This window comes from Anomaloglossus baeobatrachus, chromosome 9 (genome assembly GCF_048569485.1).
Source record: "Anomaloglossus baeobatrachus isolate aAnoBae1 chromosome 9, aAnoBae1.hap1, whole genome shotgun sequence".
Lineage (NCBI taxonomy): Eukaryota > Metazoa > Chordata > Amphibia > Anura > Aromobatidae > Anomaloglossus > Anomaloglossus baeobatrachus.
The window spans coordinates 197,773,202-197,794,791 of NC_134361.1; the positions used below are offsets into that span (position 1 = coordinate 197,773,202).

General features: G+C 52.1%; 1 protein-coding gene across 2 annotated transcripts in view; it reads left to right on the forward strand.

The window, feature by feature from the left end:
- Window positions 1–21,590, forward strand: part of HCFC1 (host cell factor C1) — a 218,525-nt gene that overhangs the window by 23,709 nt on the left and 173,226 nt on the right. For both annotated transcript variants that reach the window (XM_075324193.1, XM_075324195.1), the window contains exons 5-9: window positions 115–199; window positions 285–391; window positions 505–684; window positions 7,647–8,000; window positions 8,101–8,261. In XM_075324193.1, coding sequence (XP_075180308.1) covers window positions 115–199; window positions 285–391; window positions 505–684; window positions 7,647–8,000; window positions 8,101–8,261 — 887 coding nt within the window. The remainder of the gene's footprint in view (window positions 1–114; window positions 200–284; window positions 392–504; window positions 685–7,646; window positions 8,001–8,100; window positions 8,262–21,590) is intronic.

The window sequence follows — 21,590 nt, forward strand, 5'->3', positions numbered from 1 at the left end:
ATGTACTACAACTACGCTACTGCCACCATTTTTTTTTTTTTTTTTGGGGGGAACCCCAGTAAAGGAATTAACATTCTATAATTGTTTTGTACTGTATTTTTTGTTCCTTTTTAGATACGCTGACGTGGAATAAACCCAATCTTAATGGCGTTGCCCCTCTTCCTCGAAGTCTTCATTCCGCCACAACCATAAGTAACAAGTAAGCTAAAATTGTCTCTCCTCCGTCCTTTTTTTTTTTTTTTAATCACGTTCTTCTTTTTATAATAAAAACTACTAAATTCCAGGATGTATGTCTTCGGCGGCTGGGTGCCTTTAGTAATGGATGACGTCAAAGTAGCGACTCATGAGAAGGAATGGAAATGCACAAACACCCTCGCCTGCCTGAACCTTGGTACGAAATGTTAATGTGATTTTGTTTGTTTTTTTTAAATAGACAAAAGACCATGGTCACCTCCCCAAAAACTATATATTTTTTTTAATTTTATTTTTTTTTTTATATTGCAGACTCCATGGCCTGGGAACACATTGTGATGGATACACTGGAGGATAACATTCCCCGCGCTCGTGCCGGTCATTGTGCTGTAGCAATTAACACACGTTTGTATATATGGAGCGGTCGAGACGGCTACCGTAAGGCCTGGAATAACCAAGTGTGTTGTAAAGACCTTTGGTACCTTGAAACAGGTAATATAGTGGTAACAAGTTTATTATTTCCCCCCTTAGGATAACTCATTATTAATTTTTATATTGTGTTTTCAGCCTGGATTAGCATAAAAACACTTGTAGGATAGACATGATGCTCTTGTTTTTGCAGGGACCCATCAGGATAATTTTGCTAATGAAACCAGTTGTAGACTAGTCTCTGAGGCTCTGGGTTCTGCGGAGCCGCACTTTCAGGATCTCTGGGGGTCCCCGTGATTAGGAAGTGGTCCCCTATCCTGTATATTTAAAGTGTTTATTCCCACCTTCATAAATGGGTATTGTTGGATAGTGAATTTTACAAATACTGCTTGAAATTTTCACCCTACTTTTGTTTACAGCTCGTTACCTTGGAGACTGACCACCGCTGCTCGACAAAACATGTGCCGTGCTTACACGCTCTTGCTATTCAGCTTGTAAGCACGGCTTTGAAGCTGGAGCGGACTGTTGCCTCCTAATCCCGGCCAGCTTCAGAGCAGTGCTTACAAGCTAGACAGCAACGGTGGTCTGTCTCCTAGGCAACAAGTTGTAAACAAGTGTAAATATCACAAGAACGACAGTGCTTTTACCAGCGCTATCTGATGATGTCCTTCTATGAAGATCGGAATAACCCTTAAACGTATCTTTCTTCAGCGCTCTATTGGGAGACCCAGACGATTGGGGTATAGCTACTGCCCTCCGGAGGCCACACAAAGCACTACACTAAAAAGTGCAAGGCCCCTCCCCCTCTGGCTATACCCCCCCGTGGTATCACGGGTTCTCCAGTTTTCAAGCTTTGTGCGAAGGAGGTCAGACATCCACGCATAGCTCCACAGATTTTAGTCAGCAGTAGCTGCTGACTATTTCGGATGGAAGAAAAGAGGGCCCATATAGGGCCCCCAGCATGCTCCCTTCTCACCCGTGGATGGTGTTGTAAGGTTGAGGTACCTATTGCTGGTACAGGGGCTGGAGCCCCACATGCGGTTTTCCTTCCACATCCCCTTGTAGGGCTCTGTGGAAGTGGGATCCTGCCGGCCTCTAAGCTCTGACGCCGGGCTCCATCCACAGACCCATAGCACCTGATGGATACGGAGCAGGAGTACAATCAGGGACATGGCCCTGCATCATACAGGTACTCTGTGTCCACGGCAGGCACAGACACACTCCGGGCTGGCTGGGTGTTGTAGTGCGCCGGGGACCGTAACGATTGAGTTGGTGTTCCTGCAGTTTACTGGGGGACTTTTGTGTTGTGGGAACGCAGCGCCGACCCCCACTGGACCGGGCGGCGCTGCTGTGACTTGTGGTGCGCCGGGGACACGCCGACCGCGCTTTTGCGGCGGCGTTTATAAATCCAGTCCCCGGCTTTTGCGGCCTAGCTCCGCTTCGTTCCCGCCCCCACCCTGTCAATCAGGGTAGGGGAGAGACGCTGTTTCGCAGCAGCGACGAGGGCTGGAGCCTGATTTACATGCTCCAGCCCTCTCACTAGGCACAGAGGGAAGCAGGCTTCCCGCTCTTAGTCAGGAACGCCCAGGGCCCGCCCCCCCTCCTCTCCCAGGACGCCGGCAGCCATTACATGCAGTCTGGCTGGAGGAAGGACGCAAGGCTCTGGGAGACCTGGACTAGGGGGCTTTTGGAGATCACACACCCGCTCTTAAGCGGGCGGTAAGCGGCTTTTCAGCTGGCCCCTCTAGTGCCTCAGTGTGTATTGGTGTACTGTGTCACCAGATATATATATTTAGTTATTTCTTGCACTGTAAGGTCGCTTCCTGGCTGGATACCCCAGATCGCTCTGAGGAAGCAGCAACATGTCATCCACAAAACGCAAGGCTGCCAAGGCTAGGGCTGTGTACACTGCGTGTGCTGCATGTGGGGCTGCTCTACCAGCAGGTTCCAAAGACCCCCATTGTGTGCAATGCTCAGATCCGGTGCTGCTTCGCCAGCCGGAGTCCGGAGAGGTAGTGACCCAGGCTGAGACGCTTGTAAGTCCTGCCCCGGTGTCAGGGACAGACTTTGCAGTTTTTGCTGATGGAATGTCTGTGACTATGGCAAAGATCCTTGAAACTTTGCAATCCATGACTGGGGCTCAGTCTATGGACACGGCGAGGTCTCTGTCCTCTAATCCCCCTCAGTTGGAATTAGTCCAGACTGCAAGGGGGTCCCCGGCTTCCCAGGCTGAGTATTATGACTCAGATGATAGCCCCAGCCACCCTAAGCGAGCTCGCTGGGAAAGACCCTCAACGTCATCACACTGCTCAGGGTCTCAGCGCAATCAGTCGCCCTGTGATGCGTCTGAAGAGAGTGATCAGGAGTCTTATCCTGGAACCCCTCTCAATCTGGATACCCCGGATGGGGACGCCATGGTAAACTATCTTATCTCAGCCATCAATAGACTGTTGGATATTTCTCCCCCAGCTCCTTCTGCAGAGGAGGCAGCAGCAGAGCAGGAGAAGTTTCGTTTCCTCTATCCCAAGCGTAAATTGAGTGCTTTCTTGGATCACTCTGACTTCAGAGAATCAATCCAGAAACACGACGCTCATCCAGAAAGGCGTTTCTCTAAACGTTCTAAGGATACACGTTTTCCTTTCCCCCCTGATGTGGTCAAGCGCTGGACCCAGTGTCCAAAAGTAGACCCCCCGATTTCCAAACTTGCAGCTAGATCCATAGTTGCAGTGGAGGATGGCGCTTCACTTAAGGATGCCAATGACAGACAGATGGACCTTTGGTTAAAATCTGTCTATGAAGCTATCGGCGCGTCGTTTGCTCCAGCATTCGCAGCCGTATGGGCGCTCCAAGCTATTTCAGCTGGTTTAGCAAAAGTGGATGCTATCATACATCCAGCGGCGCCGCAAGTGGCGTCCCTTACCTCGCAGATGTCTGCGTTTGCGTCTTACGCTATCAATGCGGTCCTAGAATCTACCAGCCGCACCTCAATGGCGTCCGCCAATTCGGTAGTTTTGCGCAGAGCCTTGTGGTTAAAGGACTGGAAAGCAGATGCTGGTTCCAAAAAATGTTTAACCAGCTTGCCTTTATCTAGAGACAGACTGTTTGGCGAGCCATTGGCTGACATCATTAAACAGTCCAAGGGTAAAGACTCTTCTTTACCCCAGCCCAGATCAAGCAAACCTCAGCAGAAAAAATGGCAGCAGAGGTTTCAGTCCTTTCGAGGTTCGGGCAAGACACAATTCTCCTCGTCCAAAGGGACTCAGAGGACGCAAAGAGTCTCAGATTCCTGGCGGGCTCACGCACGCCCCAAGAAAGCAAATGGAGGAACCGCTTCCAAAGCGGCTACCTCATGACTTCCAGCCCCCCCCCTCCGCATCTCCGGTTGGGGGCAGGCTCTCCCGCTTTTCCGACATTTGGACGTCACAGGTCAAAGACCGGTGGGTGACAAACATTTTGTCTCGCGGGTACAGAATCGAGTTCAGTTCTCGTCCTCCAGCTCGGTTCTTCAGAACCTCCCCACATCCAGACCGAGCAGATGCCCTGCTGCAGGCGGTGGACTCCCTAAGAGCGGAAGGAGTAGTGGTTCCTGTACCGCCTCAGGAACAAGGGCGAGGGTTTTACTCCAATCTCTTTGTGGTTCCAAAAAAGGACGGCTCGTTCCGTCCTGTTCTGGATCTAAAGCTGCTCAACAAACATGTGCACGCCAGACGGTTCCGGATGGAAACCCTCCGCTCTGTCGTTGCCTCAATGTCTCAAGGAGACTTCCTTGCCTCAATAGACATCAAAGATGCTTATCTCCACGTGCCAATTGCTACAGAACATCAACGTTTTCTACGTTTTGTGATAGGAAACGACCATCTTCAGTTCGTAGCTCTGCCATTCGGTCTGGCGACAGCCCCCCGGGTCTTCACCAAGGTCATGGCGGCGGTGGTAGCAGTCTTGCACTCTCAGGGACACTCGGTGATCCCTTACCTAGACGATCTACTTGTCAAGGCACCCTCTCAAGAGGCATGCCAACTCAGTCTACATGCTACGCTGGAGACTCTACAGACGTTCGGATGGATCATCAACTTTCCAAAGTCGAATCTGTCACCGTCACAGTCGCTAACGTATCTTGGCATGGAGTTTCATACTCGAGCAGCGAGAGTGAAGCTTCCGCTGAACAAGCAGCGGTCCCTACAGACAGGGGTGCAATCCCTCCTTCAAGGCCAGTCGCACCCCTTACGGCGCCTCATGCACTTCCTCGGGAAGATGGTGGCAGCCATGGAAGCAGTTCCCTTTGCGCAGTTTCATCTGCGCCCACTTCAATGGGACATTCTCCGCCAATGGGACGGGAAGTCAACGTCCCTGGACAGGAAAGTCTCTCTTTCCCAGACGGCCAAGGACTCTCTACAATGGTGGCTCCTTCCCACCTCATTGTCTCAGGGAAGATCCTTCCTGCCCCCATCCTGGGCAGTGGTCACGACAGATGCGAGTCTGTCAGGGTGGGGAGCAGTGTTTCTCCACCACAGGGCCCAGGGGACGTGGACTCCGCAGGAGTCCACCCTTCAGATCAATGTTCTGGAAATCAGGGCAGTGTATCTTGCCCTACTGGCCTTCCAACAGTGGCTGGAAGGAAAGCAGATCCGAATCCAGTCGGACAACTCCACAGCGGTGGCATACATCAACCACCAAGGAGGGACGCGCAGTCGGCAAGCATTCCAAGAAGTCCGGCGCATTCTAATGTGGGTGGAGGACACAGCATCCACCATATCCGCGGTTCACATCCCAGGCGTAGAAAATTGGGAAGCAGACTTCCTCAGTCGCCAGGGCATGGACGCAGGGGAGTGGTCCCTTCACCCGGACGTGTTTCAGGAAATCTGTCGCCGATGGGGAGTGCCGGACGTCGACCTAATGGCGTCCCGGCACAACAACAAGGTCCCGGCATTCATGGCGAGGTCGCGCGATCAAAGAGCTCTGGCGGCAGACGCATTAGTTCAAGATTAATCGCAGTTCCGGCTCCCATACGTCTTCCCACCTCTGGCACTCTTGCCCAGAGTGTTACGCAAGATCAGATCCGATTGCAGCCGCGTCATACTCGTCGCCCCAGACTGGCCGAGGAGATCGTGGTATCCGGATCTGTGGCATCTCACGGTCGGTCGACCGTGGTCACTGCCAGACCGGCCAGACTTACTGTCACAAGGGCCGTTTTTCCATCAGAATTCTGCGGCCCTGAACCTGACTGTGTGGCCATTGAGTCCTGGATCCTAGCGTCTGCAGGATTATCTCAAGGAGTCGTAGCCACAATGAGACAAGCTAGGAAGCCCACGTCTGCTAAGATCTACCACAGAACGTGGAAGATTTTCTTATCCTGGTGCTCTGCACAGAGAGTATCCCCTTGGCCATTTGCATTGCCCACCTTTCTTTCCTTCCTGCAATCGGGGTTGGAAAAGGGCTTGTCGCTCAGCTCCCTTAAAGGGCAAGTCTCGGCACTATCCGTGTTTTTTCAGAAGCGTCTAGCACGTCTTCCTAAGGTGCGCACGTTCCTGCAGGGGGTCTGTCATATTGTGCCCCCGTACAGGCGGCCGTTAGATCCATGGGATCTGAACAGGGTACTAGTTGCTCTCCAGAAGCCGCCTTTCGAGCCTCTGAAAGAAGTTTCCTTTTCTCGCCTGTCACAGAAAGTGGCGTTTCTTGTTGCGATCACATCGCTTCGGCGAGTGTCGGAGCTGGCAGCTCTGTCATCCAAGGCTCCCTTCCTGGTGTTCCACCAGGACAAGGTAGTGCTGCGCCCCATTCCGGAGTTTCTCCCTAAGGTCGTATCCTCGTTTCATCTTAATCAGGATATATCCTTGCCTTCCTTTTGTCCTCATCCGGTTCACCGGTATGAAAAGGACTTACGTTTGCTAGATCTGGTGAGAGCACTCAGAATCTACATTTCCCGCACGGCGCCCATGCGCCGTTCCGATGCACTTTTTGTCCTTGTCGCTGGTCCGCGCAAGGGGTTGCAGGCTTCTAAAGCCACCCTGGCTCGATGGATCAAAGAACCAATTCTAGAGGCCTACCGTTCTGCGGGGCTTCCGGTTCCTTCAGGGCTAAAAGCCCACTCAACCAGAGCCGTGGGTGCGTCCTGGGCATTACGACACCAGGCTTCGGCTCAACAAGTGTGCCAGGCAGCTACCTGGTCGAGTCTGCACACTTTCACCAAGCATTATCAGGTGCATACCTATGCTTCGGCGGATGCCAGCTTAGGTAGAAGAGTCCTGCAGGCGGCAGTGACACCCCCGTAGGGGAGGGCTGTTTTGCAGCTCTAACATGAGGTATCTCTTTACCCACCCAGGGACAGCTTTTGGACGTCCCAATCGTCTGGGTCTCCCAATAGAGCGCTGAAGAAGAAGGGAATTTTGTTACTTACCGTAAATTCCTTTTCTTCTAGCTCTTATTGGGAGACCCAGCACCCGCCCTGTTGTCCTTCGGGATGTTTTTGTTGTTTGCGGGTACACATGTTGTTCATGTTGAACGGTTTTTCAGTTCTCCGACGTTATTCGGAGTTAATTTGTTTAAACCAGTTATTGGCTTCCTCCTTCTTGCTTTGGCACTAAAACTGGAGAACCCGTGATACCACGGGGGGGTATAGCCAGAGGGGGAGGGGCCTTGCACTTTTTAGTGTAGTGCTTTGTGTGGCCTCCGGAGGGCAGTAGCTATACCCCAATCGTCTGGGTCTCCCAATAAGAGCTAGAAGAAAAGGAATTTACGGTAAGTAACAAAATTCCCTTCTTAATCCCTAGGTGCCTCAGCCTGCCTCCATTATATGGTATAACTTGCTATTTTGGGAATAACCCTTTAAGAACATGTTTCATCTTGACATTCCCCGTTTGAAATGATGCAAATCTGACGTCTGGTCTGGCATCTGTCAGGTTTCATATGTGCCATGCTAGTAGCGCCTTGCAGAAGTGGTTTGGTTAATGCGTGCACCCAATATTCGCCTTAATGTGATTTATCATTGTGCTCAGAGCTAAAACGTCACTACATTTTGTCTTTCACAGAAAAACCCCCATCGCCTGCTCGGGTTCAGTTAGTTAGAGCAAATACCAACTCTCTGGAAGTGAGCTGGGGAAGCGTATCGACGGCGGACAGCTACCTGCTGCAACTTCAGAAATACGACATCCCGGCTGCCGCTGCAGCAATGTCGCCGGCCAATCAAATTCCGTCTGTGCCAGTGAATCCGCCCAAGAGTCCGGCTCCTGCTGCTGCTGCCCCGGTGGTCCAGCCTGTCGCTCACACTGGCATTACCCTGGTACCTCAGCCTGCCTCTGTGCCTCCTACCACAGCCACAATACAGGTCTTGCCCACAATTCCTGGGAGCCCAATTGCTGTTTCTGCTGCTCCACGTCCTCAGGGTAATTTTTATTTTCCCTCCCCCACTGTATTGGTTTAAATTTGCAAATCAGAGTCATGGATTAAACTTTTAATTTGTGTAACTTATGCATTGTCTTGCAGCTGTTCCCGCGGTTCTGAAGGTTGGGGCACCCCAGCAAACAGTGACTACGCCGCTCGTTACTGTCCGGCCAGCTACACAAATTGGGAAATCGCCGGTAACAGTCACATCTCTTCCTCCTGGCGTGCGAATGGTGGTCCCTGCTCAAGCTGCACAAGGGGCTGTGAGTTTTACTATTTATAAATATATATTTTGTACACTTTTTTTTTTTTTTTGCATACTTTTGCACTAAATATATATATATATATATATATATATATATATATATATATATATATATATATATATATATATATATATATATATATATATATATATATATATATATATATATATATATATATAATAAATATATATATATATATATATAATAAATATATATATATATATATATATATAATAAATATATATAATAAATATATATATATAATATATATATATATAATTAATATATATATATATATAATAAATATATATATATATATAATAAATATATATATATATATATATATATATATATATATATATATATAATATATATTGTTTTGTATACTTCTGCACACTCACAAAAAAAATATATATATATTATTTCTTCAGCGCTCTATTGGGAGACCCAGACGATTGGGGTATAGCTACTGCCCTCTGGAGGCCACACAAAGCACTACATTAAAAGTGCAAGGCCCCTCCCCCTCTGGCTATACCCCCCCGTGGTATCACGGGTTCTCCAGTTTTAGCTTTGTGTGCGAAGGAGGTCAGACATTCCATGCATAGCTCCACAGATTTTAGTCAGCAGTAGCTGCTGACTGTTTCGGATGGAAGAAAAGAGGACACATATAGTGTCCCCAGCATGCTCCCTTCTCACCCCTGGATGGTGTTGTAAGGTTGAGGTACCTATTGCTGGTACAGGGCTGGAGCCTGACATGCTGTTTTCCTTCCACATCCCCTTGTAGGGCTCTGTGGAAGTGGGATCCTGCCGGCCTCTCAGCTCTGATGCCGGGCTCCATCCACAGACCCATTAGAACCTGATGGAGACGGAGCAGGAGTACGATCAGGGACAGGCCCTGCATCATACAGGTACTCTGTGTCCCCGGCAGGCACAGACACACTCCGGGCTGGCTGGGTGTTGTAGTGCGCCGGGGACCGCAACGTGGAGTTGGTGTCCCTACAGATTACTGGGGGACTTTTTTGTGTATGGGAACGCAGCGCCGACCCCCTCTGGACCGGGCGGCGCTGCTGTGACTTGTGGTGCGCCGGGGATCCGCCGTCCGCGCTTTTACGGCGGCGGCGGTTATAAATTGAGTCCCCGGCTTTTTGGGCCTAGGACGCCGGCAGCTCCGATTCGTTCCCGCCCCCACCCTGTCATTCAGGGTAGGGGAGAGACGCTGTTCGCTAGCAGCGACGAGGGCTGGAGCCTGATTTACATGCTCCAGCCCTCACACTAGGCACAGAGGGAAGCAGGCTTCCCGCTCTTGGCCAGGAACGCCCAGGGCCCGCCCCCCTTCCTCTCTCGAGACGCCGGCAGCCATTACATGCATGCCTGGCTGGAGGAAGGACGCAAGGCTCTGGGAGACCTGGACTAGGGGCTATCTGGCGACCACACACCCGCTTTTTTAAGCGGGCGGTAAGCGATTTTTCTGTGCTGGTCCCTCTAGTGCCTCACTGTGTATCGGTGTACTGTGTACAGATATATAGATATTGTATTTCTTGCACTGTGAGGTTGCTTCTGGCTGCATATCCCAGATCGCTCTGTGGAAGCAGCAACATGTCATCCTCAAAACGCAAGGCGGCCAAGGCAAAAAGGGCTGTGTATACTGCGTGTGCTGCATGTGGGGCTAATCTACCAGCAGGCTCCGATGACCCCCATTGTGTGCAATGCTCCGACCCGGTGCTGCTTCGCCAGCCGGAGTCAGGAGAGGTAGCGACCCAGGCTGAGACGCTTGTAAGTTCTGCCCCGGTGACAGGGACAGACTTTGCAGTTTTTGCAGATAATATGTCTGTGTCTATGGCAAAAATCCTTGAAACCTTGCAATCTATGCATGGGGCTCAGTCTCTGGGCACGGCGAGGCCTCTGTCCTCAGGTCCCCCTTACTTGGAATGTATCCAGCCCACAGGGGGGTCCCCGGCTTCACAGGCCGAGGATTATGACTCAGATGATAGCCCCAGCCACCCTAAGCGAGCTCGCTGGGAAAGACCCTCGACGTCTTCACACTGCTCAGGGTCTCAGCGCAATCAGTCTCCCTGTGATGTGTCTGATGAGAGTGATCAGGAATCCACTCCTGGAACCCCTCTCAACCTGGATACCCCGGATGGGGATGCCATGGTAAACGACCTTATCTCAGCCATCAATAGGCTGTTGGATATTTCTCCCCCAGCCCCTTCAGCAGAAGAGGCGGCTGCGGAGCAGGAGAAGTTTCGTTTCCTTTATCCCAAGCGTAAATTGAGTGCCTTGTTAGATCACTCTGACTTCAGAGAATCAATCCAGAAGCACGACGCTCACCCAGAAAGGCGTTTCTCTAAACGATCTAAAGATACGCGTTTCCCTTTCCCCCCTGAGGTGGTCAAGCGCTGGACACAGTGTCCAAAGGTAGACCCCCCGATTTCCAAACTTGCAGCTAGATCCATAGTTGCAGTGGAGGATGGCGCTTCACTTAAAGATGCCAATGACAGACAGATGGACCTTTGGTTAAAATCTGTCTATGAAGCTATCGGCGCGTCGTTTGCTCCAGCATTCGCAGCCGTATGGGCACTCCAGGCTATTTCAGCTGGCTTAGCAGAAGTGGATGCTATCATGCATCCAGCAGTGCCGCAAGTGGCGCACCTTACCACGCAGATGTCGGCGTTTGCGTCTTACGCTATCAATGCGGTCCTAGAATCTACCAGTCGCACCTCAATGGCGTCCGCCAATTCGGTAGTTTTGCGCAGAGCCTTGTGGTTAAAGGACTGGAAAGCAGATGCTGGTTCCAAAAAATGTTTAACCAGTTTGCCTTTGTCTAGAGATAGACTGTTTGGCGAGCCATTGGCTGACATCATTAAGCAGTCCAAGGGTAAAGACTCCTCTTTACCACAACCCAGAACATCCAAACCTCAGCAGAAAAAGTGGCAGCAGAGGTTTCAGTCCTTTCGAGGTTCGGGCAAGACACCATTTACCTCGTCCAAAGGGACTCAGAGGACGCAAAGAAACTCAGATTCGTGGCGGACTCACACACTCCCCAAGAAAGCAAATGGAGGTACCGCTTCCAAAGCGGCTACCTCATGACTTCCAGCCCCCCCCCTCCGCATCGCCGGTCGGGGGCAGGCTCTCCCGCTTTTCCGGCATTTGGATGTCACAGGTCAAAGACCGGTGGGTGACGGACATTTTGTCTCGCGGGTACAGAATCGAGTTCAATTCTCGTCCTCCAGCTCGGTTCTTCAGAACCTCCCCACATCCAGACCGAGCAGATGCTCTGCTGCAGGCGGTGGATTCCCTAAAAGCGGAAGGAGTGGTGATCCCAGTCCCTCCTCAGGAACAAGGGCAAGGGTTTTACTCCAATCTCTTTGTGGTTCCAAAAAAGGACGGCTCGTTCCGTCCTGTTCTGGACCTAAAACGGCTCAACAAACATGTGCACGCCAGGAGGTTCCGGATGGAAACCCTCCGCTCTGTCATTGCCTCAATGTCCAGAGGAGACTTCCTTGCCTCAATAGACATCAAAGATGCTTATCTCCACGTGCCAATTGCTACAGAACATCAACGTTTTCTACGTTTTGTGATAGGAGACGACCATTTTCAGTTCGTAGCTCTTCCATTTGGTCTGGCGACAGCCCCACGGGTCTTCACCAAGGTCATGGCGGCGGTGGTAGCAGTCTTGCACTCTCAGGGACACTCGGTGATCCCTTACCTAGACGACTTATTGGTCAAAGCTCCCTCTCAGGAGGCATGTCAGCACAGCCTGAATGCTACGCTGGAGACTCTACAGTCTTTCGGATGGATCATCAACTTTCCAAAGTCGATACTATCACCGACTCAGTCACTAACGTATCTTGGCATGGAGTTTCATACTCTAGCAGCGATAGTGAAGCTGCCGCTGAACAAGCAGCGGTCACTACAGACAGGGGTGCAATCTCTCCTGCAGGGCCAGTTGCATCCCTTGCGGCGTCTCATGCATTTCCTAGGGAAGATGGTGGCAGCCATGGAAGCAGTTCCCTTTGCGCAGTTTCATCTGCGCCCACTTCAATGGGACATTCTCCGCCAATGGGACGGGAAGTCAACGTCCCTGGACAGGAAAGTCTCGCTTTCCCAGACGGCCAAGGACTCTCTACAATGGTGGCTCCTTCCCACCTCATTATCTCAGGGAAGATCCTTCCTGCCCCCATCCTGGGCAGTAGTTACGACAGATGCGAGTCTGTCGGGGTGGGGAGCAGTGTTTCTCCACCACAGGGCTCAGGGGACGTGGACTCCGCAGGAGTCCACCCTTCAGATCAATGTTCTGGAAATCAGAGCAGTGTATCTTGCCCTACTAGCCTTCCAGCAGTGGCTGGAAGGAAAGCAGATCCGAATCCAATCGGACAACTCCACAGCGGTGGCATACATCAACCACCAAGGAGGGACGCGCAGTCGGCAAGCCTTCCAAGAAGTCCGGCGCATTCTAATGTGGGTGGAGGACAGAGCATCCACCATATCCGCGGTTCACATCCCAGGCGTAGAAAACTGGGAAGCAGACTTCCTCAGTCGCCAGGGCATGGACGCAGGGGAATGGTCCCTTCACCCGGACGTGTTTCAGGAAATCTGTCGCCGCTGGGGAGTGCCGGACGTCGACCTAATGGCATCCCGGCACAACAACAAGGTCCCGGCATTCATGGCGAGGTCGCGCGATCAAAGAGCTCTGGCGGCAGACGCCTTGGTTCAAGATTGGTCGCAGTTTCAGCTCCCTTACGTGTTTCTGCCTCTGGCGCTCTTGCCCAGAGTGCTACGCAAGATCAGATCCGAGTGCAGCCGCATCATACTCGTCGCTCCAAACTGGCCGAGGAGGTCGTGGTATCCGGATCTGTGGCATCTCACGATCGGTCGACCGTGGTCACTGCCAGACCGACCAGACTTACTGTCCCAAGGGCCGTTTTTCCATCAGAATTCTGCGGCCCTGAACCTGACTGTGTGGCCATTGAGTCATGGATCCTAGCATCTGCAGGATTATCTCAAGGAGTGGTTGCCACAATGAGACAAGCTAGAAAGTCGAATTCTGCTAAGATCTACCACAGGACGTGGAAGATTTTCTTATCCTGGTGCTCTACTCAGGGAGTGTCTCCCTGGCCATTTGCATTACCCAAGTTTCTTTCCTTCCTGCAATCGGGGTTAGAAAAGGGCTTGTCGCTCAGCTCCCTTAAAGGGCAAGTTTCGGCACTATCCGTGTTTTTTCAGAAGCGTCTAGCACGTCTTCCTAAGGTGCGCACGTTCCTGCAGGGGGTCTGTCATATTGTGCCCCCGTACAAGCGACCGTTAGATCCATGGGATCTGAACAGGGTACTAGTTGCTCTCCAGAAGCCGCCCTTCGAGCCTCTGAAGGAAGTTTCCTTTTCTCGGCTGTCGCAGAAAGTGGCGTTTCTTGTTGCGATCACATCGCTTCGGCGAGTGTCTGAGCTGGCAGCTCTGTCATCCAAGGCTCCCTTCCTGGTGTTCCACCAGGACAAGGTTGTGCTGCGCCCTATTCCGGAGTTTCTTCCTAAGGTCGTATCCTCTTTTCATCTTAATCAGGATATCTCCTTGCCTTCGTTTTGTCCTCATCCGGTTCACCGGTATGAAAAGGACTTACGTTTGCTAGATCTGGTGAGGGCACTCAGAATCTACATTTCCCGCACGGCGCCCATACGCCGTGCCGATGCACTTTTTGTCCTTGTCGCTGGTCCGCGCAAGGGGTTGCAGGCTTCTAAAGCCACCCTGGCTCGATGGATCAAAGAACCAATTCTAGAGGCCTACCGTTCTGCGGGGCTTCCGGTTCCTTCAGGGCTAAAAGCCCACTCAACCAGAGCCGTGGGTGCGTCCTGGGCATTACGACACCAGGCTTCGGCTCAACAGGTGTGCCAGGCAGCTACCTGGTCCAGTCTGCACACTTTCACCAAGCATTATCAGGTGCATACCTATGCTTCGGCGGATGCCAGCTTAGGTAGAAGAGTCCTGCAGGCGGCAGTGACACCCCCGTAGGGGAGGGCTGTTTTGCAGCTCTAACATGAGGTATTTATTTACCCACCCAGGGACAGCTTTTGGACGTCCCAATCGTCTGGGTCTCCCAATAGAGCGCTGAAGAAGAAGGGAATTTTGTTACTTACCGTAAATTCCTTTTCTTCTAGCTCTTATTGGGAGACCCAGCACCCGCCCTGTTGTCCTTCGGGATGTTTTTTTGTTGTTTGCGGGTACACATGTTGTTCATGTTGAACGGTTTTTCAGTTCTCCGATGTTATTCGGAGTTAATTTGTTTAAACCAGTTAATGGCTTCCTCCTTCTTGCTTTGGCACTAAAACTGGAGAACCCGTGATACCACGGGGGGTTATAGCCAGAGGGGGAGGGGCCTTGCACTTTTAATGTAGTGCTTTGTGTGGCCTCCAGAGGGCAGTAGCTATACCCCAGTCGTCTGGGTCTCCCAATAAGAGCTAGAAGAAAAGGAATTTACGGTAAGTAACAAAATTCCCTTCTTAGCTGTAGTACCCATGAGCGTTGTCCAGGATCGTGTCTGTCTGTCTTAACTGTTTGTGTCTCTCTATTGCTATGTGTCTGTCTCTCTGTCTGTCTCTTTCCCGCTCTGTCTGTCTCTTTCCCGCTCTGTCTGTCTCTTTCCCGCTCTGTCTGTCTCTTTCCCGCTCTGTGTGTCTCTTTCCCGCTCTGTCTGTCTCTTTCCCGCTCTGTCTGTCTCTTTCCCGCTCTGTCTGTCTCTTTCCCGCTCTGTCTGTCTCTTTCCCGCTCTGTCTGTCTCTTTCCCGCTCTGTGTGTCTCTTTCCCGCTCTGTGTGTCTCTTTCCCGCTCTGTCTGTCTCTTTCCCGCTCTGTCTGTCTCTTTCCCGCTCTGTCTGTCTCTTTCCCGCTCTGTCTGTCTCTTTCCCGCTCTGTCTGTCTCTTTCCCGCTCTGTCTGTCTCTTTCCCGCTCTGTCTGTCTCTTTCCCGCTCTGTGTGTCTCTTTCCCGCTCTGTGTGTCTCTTTCCCGCTCTGTCTGTCTCTTTCCCGCTCTGTCTGTCTCTTTCCCGCTCTGTCTGTCTCTTTCCCGCTCTGTCTGTCTCTTTCCCGCTCTGTCTGTCTCTTTCCCGCTCTGTCTGTCTCTTTCCCGCTCTGTCTGTCTCTTTCCCGCTCTGTCTGTCTCTTTCCCGCTCTGTGTGTCTCTTTCCCGCTCTGTCTGTCTCTTTCCCGCTCTGTCTGTCTCTTTCCCGCTCTGTCTGTCTCTTTCCCGCTCTGTCTGTCTCTTTCCCGCTCTGTCTGTCTCTTTCCCGCTCTGTCTGTCTCTTTCCCGCTCTGTCTGTCTCTTTCCCGCTCTGTCTGTCTCTTTCCCGCTCTGTCTGTCTCTTTCCCGCTCTGTCTGTCTCTTTCCCGCTCTGTCTGTCTCTTTCCCGCTCTGTCTGTCTCTTTCCCGCTCTGTCTGTCTCTTTCCCGCTCTGTCTGTCTCTTTCCCGCTCTGTCTGTCTCTTTCCCGCTCTGTCTGTCTCTTTCCCGCTCTGTCTGTCTCTTTCCCGCTCTGTCTGTCTCTTTCCCGCTCTGTCTCCCCACTGACATCATATTCCCTCACACATAAGCTTCTTATACTAACAATTTATTTTGTTCCTATAGCAACCAATCACAGTTGCTATTAATAACCTGTAGTTTCCAGCTCCATTCACTTTAATGGAGGCAGGTTTTTTTGGAGAGTAACTGTAAAGCGCCGGGTTAAATTTTCTTGTCAAAACAGTCTGACGTTCCCTGGGTCACATGAGGAGTCTGCAAAATTTCGTGATTGTAAATGCGACGGTGCGGATTCCTTTGGCGCGCACACACACACACACACACACACACACACACACACACACACACACACACACACACACACACATTCAACTTTGTTCGATTTTTTTTTTTTTTGTATACTTTTTGCACTTTTAAAAATTGATCGTTTTGCTTTGAACTTTTCTAATCAATTTTTATTTTATTTCTTTATCGTTCCTATGGGAGACCCAGACCATGGGTGTATAGCTACTGCCTCCGGAGGACACACAAAGTTACTACACTCAAAACGTGTAGCTCCTCCCTCCTAGCATATACACCCCCTGCTAGCCAGACCTAGCCAGTTTCATGCTTTATGTCAGGAGGATCACACACACACATGCATCCTTTTTTGATTTTTCATTTTTTCTAAAGATTTGGAAGAAAAGCGGGTCCACTGGACCCCCGGCATGTCCCTTCACACCCCCCTGGCGGCGGTGCTGTTAAGGTTGACTTCAGGGCAGGAGCCCTTCATGCCGCGCTCCTTCAACATCCCTTAGGGGCTCTGGCTTGAAGTTAGAGCCAACACGGTTCTCACTGCCTTGCAGGAGACCGGCCTCCATCCGCAGCCCTTTGGCAGGACCCTGCTGGACGGAGCACTGGACCCCCACCCCACCAGGGACTGGACCCTGCGTCTCAAAGCTAAGTATAGAGACGTTATTTAAGGGTCCTTCTGCAATGTGGGGCACTTTTATTGGTGGGACAGTGATTTTCTTTGATAACGCTGGTTTTTAATGTGTTTCCGGCCGGTTCCACAGTTTTTACTGAGAACCACGCCGATGATGCCTGATTGTCGGCCGCGTGCATAACTCTAGGCCCCGGCTTCTGCCGCGGCCTAGTTTCGTTTTGTTCCCCTGCATGTCAGTCATGCAGGGGGACACTGCAGCGCCGCCCGCCGGCCGCCCTGCACAGGGGGGGACACTCCTTGTTGAGGAGATGATTCCCTCCCCTGTACATCTCCTTAGCCCTCCGTTCCCGCTCCTGGGTTAACCCCCGCCCCCCCCCCCCCCCCTCACTCTGGCGCCATTTTCTCAGCGTTCTTAGTACGCTGATCGGCGCTGGCTGCTCTGCAGTGCAGAGGGAGTGGATTTCTGGCTGGGGGGTCCAGGCTTGGAACCCGGGGGGGCACTCACAATAGCGGCCTGATAAGTCACAACCTCTGGTTGTGCACTTTTATACACTATCAGGGCATTCTGAAGGGGTTAATTCTTTATTACAGAACCTCTTCCTCAGCAGCATGTCTCTCTAGGAGCAAAGCTCCAAGGCTGTAATATTGCCTGAACCGGCATAGATCATACTGTAATGGTTCTTATGTGGTGGTGCCTCAGCCTGGAGTCTTCCCCAGGCTGAACCCCTGTCTTGGGTATTCTAGACAGAGCCCCCCACCTCTGCAGCAGGTCTCACAGAGCGAGGCTGCAGGCTATTTTTATTATCCACTGCTGGTAGTCTCGTACGGCTGTACCGATCTCCTAACCACTGTGGCCCCTCAGCTTGGGGGCTCATTCATGGTCCCCCCAGCTGCTCCGGGTTCGGTGGCTGACCCCTGGGGGAATCTTTTTTCCAGGGGTCGGCTGTCCCGGCATCTGCTGAGCATGCAGCCCCCTTCTCAGGGCGTTTTCTGCTTGCTCAGCAAAGCTCACAGACCCCGTCCTCCTGACAGGGAGACGCAGGGTCCCCTGTCCTCCCCGTCCCGCAGCTCCGATACGAGCTGACTCACTGGACGAGGAGGATGTCTCTACCAGGGGCTCGGACGCTACTTTAGGTACTTTGATCCGTCCGTAGGTGACGCGGATACGGATGATTGGATTGTGTCCATTATTCTATTGGGCCTCCATCCGCCTGTATCAGGGCAGTATTCCCCGCTGGCAGAAATGCATCAGTATACCTTTAACAAGACGAAGAGTGTGTTCCTTAACCACTCCAGTTTTCAGCCCGCTGCGTCCAAGCCCACAGCCTGGGGGTTCTGCTGCCTGTCTTCCCTCCCATCGGAGGTGATCAAGGAGTGTACTCATTCGCCAAGGGTGGCCACTCCGGTGTCTAGACTTTTAGCCCGGATAGTTGTATCAGTGGCTGACGGCACCTCTATAAGGATCCCACGGTACATTAATTTTGTACTGGACCTCAATCCGCCGGAGTTACCTTATCTAGGTGAACACAACGTGTGTTCCTTAACCACTCCGGTTTTCAGGCCCCTGTGACCAGCCCAGAGTCCGCTCTGACAGTCGCTTCCTATGAAGCGTGATTCTGAGGACTGTTTTTCCCATGTCCAATGGTAGTCAAGAGGTGGGCTCATTCACCTCAGGTGGCTCAGCCCGGACCGTTATGTCAGTGGCTGATGACTCCTCAGAGGAGAGGCATTCCCTCATAGGGACTCTATGCCCAAGACGGTTGCCTGAACTTCCAGACTTCAGTCAATTTCATCCTCTGCCAAGTCTGCCATGCGGGACACCGCACGGCGGTGGTTTTGACTACTTTCCTCGCTATCCGCAGGCTCCTGTTCGGAAATGGAAGGCAGATGCCTCTATAGAGGTTCCTTCCTGGGCTCCCCTTTGGGGGGACCAGTCTCTTCGGAACCAACTGGATGACATTTAGGAAACTCTCGGAGGGGAGAGTTCTTCCTTGCCACCAACAGGGTACCTGTCCAGGGCAGGAATCAGTTGAGGTTTCGGTGGTTCCGTTCCTCCATCTGATCGTCCTCTAGCTCGGCCTAGGTTCATAGAACCAATTGGCTTGAAGCTGCGTCTTCAGAAGACCGCAGGAGATGCTGCCACTCAGTCAGCTTCCTCCGGGCTATCTAGCCGCCAACCTCCTCCTGGTCGGTGGCAGGTTCTCTCCACTTGGCGACGTATGGTTCTAACACGTCTCCGTTCAGTGGGGGCGGGATTATATCTCCCATGGCTACGGGATGGAATTCTGTCCACCCGCCAAACAGATTTTTTCTGTCACCTCCTTCCGGCTCCAAGACTTCTCAGGCCGTGGCATTTCATGCAGGCCAATGGAGTAATTGTACCGGTTCCCGACTAGGAACGGTTCTGAGATTTTTGTTTAAATCTATGTCTAGTCCCCGAACAGGGCGGTGCCTTCCGACCTGGATCTTAGCTTTTCAAGCATGGTCAGGTGTGGCGTTTTCACATGGAGTCTCAGTCTTGTTCCGTGTGTTTTTTCACCGGATCAATCAAGAACCCAAGGAGATTCCCTAGCAGCCATCGGCATTGGAGATGCCTTTCTGCAGGGGTCAATCGCAGTTTCACACCAGCGTTGACTACGTTTTGCCATCTGAGTGGTCCAATTTGTGGCTCTTCCCTTAGGGTTAGCCACGGCCCCCTCGAGTATTCTCATGGGGCTGCTGTGATTAGGGTCCTGCACCCCTAGGGATTGGCAGTGATCGTTTGTCCTGGACGGCCTTCTTCGGGGCTTCATCCAGTGCAGACTCTTAGCAGAGTACTTCGCTTACTCTCGCCACTCTAACCTATTCGGGTGGCTTGTCATTCTGTTCAAGTCCACTCTGAATTCGAACCAGAGGTTCTCAGGGACGCAATTCGAGACTCTGTCGGCTCTTGTGAAGCCGCTCTTAGTCGTTCAGTAGTCTCTCCGCTGGCGGTCGACGTCATTCTATCAGACACCAAATACAGGTGCTGGTCAGACGGTGGCGTCAATGGAAGCGATTCCGTGCACAGTTTCTCCTGCGTCCTCCGAGACTGGATGTTTCCCGCTGTACACGCGAACTCCCTCCTTCCACGGGGTGGTGGTTTTGCCACTGACCGGGGGCTCGTTTGCAGTGGTGGTTTCGGCCACTCTGTCTCGGGGACGCTCCTTCCTGCCCCCGTCCCGGGTGATCCTCACCAGGGTGCTGGTCTTTCCGCCTTGGGAGCAGTATATCCCCACCGCGGAGCGCAGGGCGCTTGGACTCTGTCCGAATCAGCCCTCTAGATCAATGGGCGGGAAATCAGAGCTGTATTCTAGCTCTCTAAGCCTTCACCATCTTTGGGCGGCTAGGCACATTCGAGTTCAGTCGGATAATGTGACAGCGTTTTCCTACATCAACTTCCAGAGCGGGACACTCAGCCGCCTGGCAATCTTAGCGCCTCAACATCCTTCAGTGGACAAGGGACTCCTAGTCCACCGTAGCCGCAGCCCACATCCTATGTCAAGACTGCGAGGCAAACTATTTCAGCTGTCCAACCGTGGTCCACAATCCTCAGGTTTTGCAGTAGACACACTGGTTCATATTTGATCCCAGCTTCGTCTCTACCTCTTGCCCAGAGTCCTGCGCAAGATCAGTAAAAAAGGGGGCCGTCGGGTCATTCTCTTCTCCAGACTGACCCAGGCAGGCTTGGTATCCTGACCTGCTCCTTTTGTCCGTTGGGTTGCCATGGCATCTTCCGGACCGTTCAGACTTTTTCTCAAAGGTCCGGTTTTTCCGTCAGAATTCTGGATTCTCAGATTGACGGCGTAGCTATTGAGTCCTGGATCTTGGCGACTTCTGGTATCCTTCCTGAAGTTGTCTTCCGCTATGACTCGAGCTCCAAGGTGTCCTTGGACCTTTTTAGCCTTGCCGACCCTCCTGTCCCTTCCACAGTCCGGTCTACAGCTAGGACTATCCCTCATTAACGGACAGGTCTCGGATCTGTCAGTATCTGCCAGCGGCGTATTGTCCGGCTGGCTCCGGTGCGCCCCTTTAAGGGCGCGTCTCACATCGTTCCGCCTTTCCGGCGGCCTATGGAGCCTTGGGACCTTAATCCGGTCCTCCCGGTTCCCGGAAACCCCCCTTTGCGCCTCTTAGGGAGGTTTCTTTGTTTCATCTCTCACAGAAAGTAGTCTTTCTAGTGGCTATAATTTCCCGCCAGGGAGTTCTGGCTGCACTCTCTGAGTAACCCCCTTCTTGGTCTTTTGCATCAAGACAAGGTGGTCTCCGTCCGATTCCGGACTTTTTTCCCTAAGGTGGTTATAGCTTCCACCTTATCCGGGGCAATTTTCCTGCCTTCATTTTGTCCGGCTCCTGTTCATCGCTTTGAGGAAGCGTTGCATATCCTGGATCTGGTGCGGGCCCCCCGGATCTATGTGTCTCGCACCGCCGTTATTAGGCGGTGCACCTCTCTCTCTGGTACTGACTGCTAGTCAGCGTAGCGGTCTCTCGGCATCTAAGCCGACCCTGGTTCGTTGGCTTAGGTCGGCCATTTCCGAGGCCTACAAGTGTACTCAAGTGCCTTCCCCGCCGGGGATCAGAGCACATTTGATCAGACCTGTCGGTGCCTTTTGGGCTTTCAGGCACCAGGCTACGGCTCAGTAGGTCTGTCAGACTGCAGCTCGAATTAGTCTGCATACTTTTTCGAAGCTCTATCCAAGGCATGCTCTTGCTTTGGCAGACGCGGGCTTCGGCAGATGCATCTTTCAGGCGTCTGTCGCCCATTTGTGAAGTTGGGTTTTCCTGCTTCTCAGTTGTCTGTTTATTCCCACCCATGGACTGCTTTAGGACGTCCCATGGTCTGGGTCTCCCATAGGAACGATAAAGAAAAAGAGAATT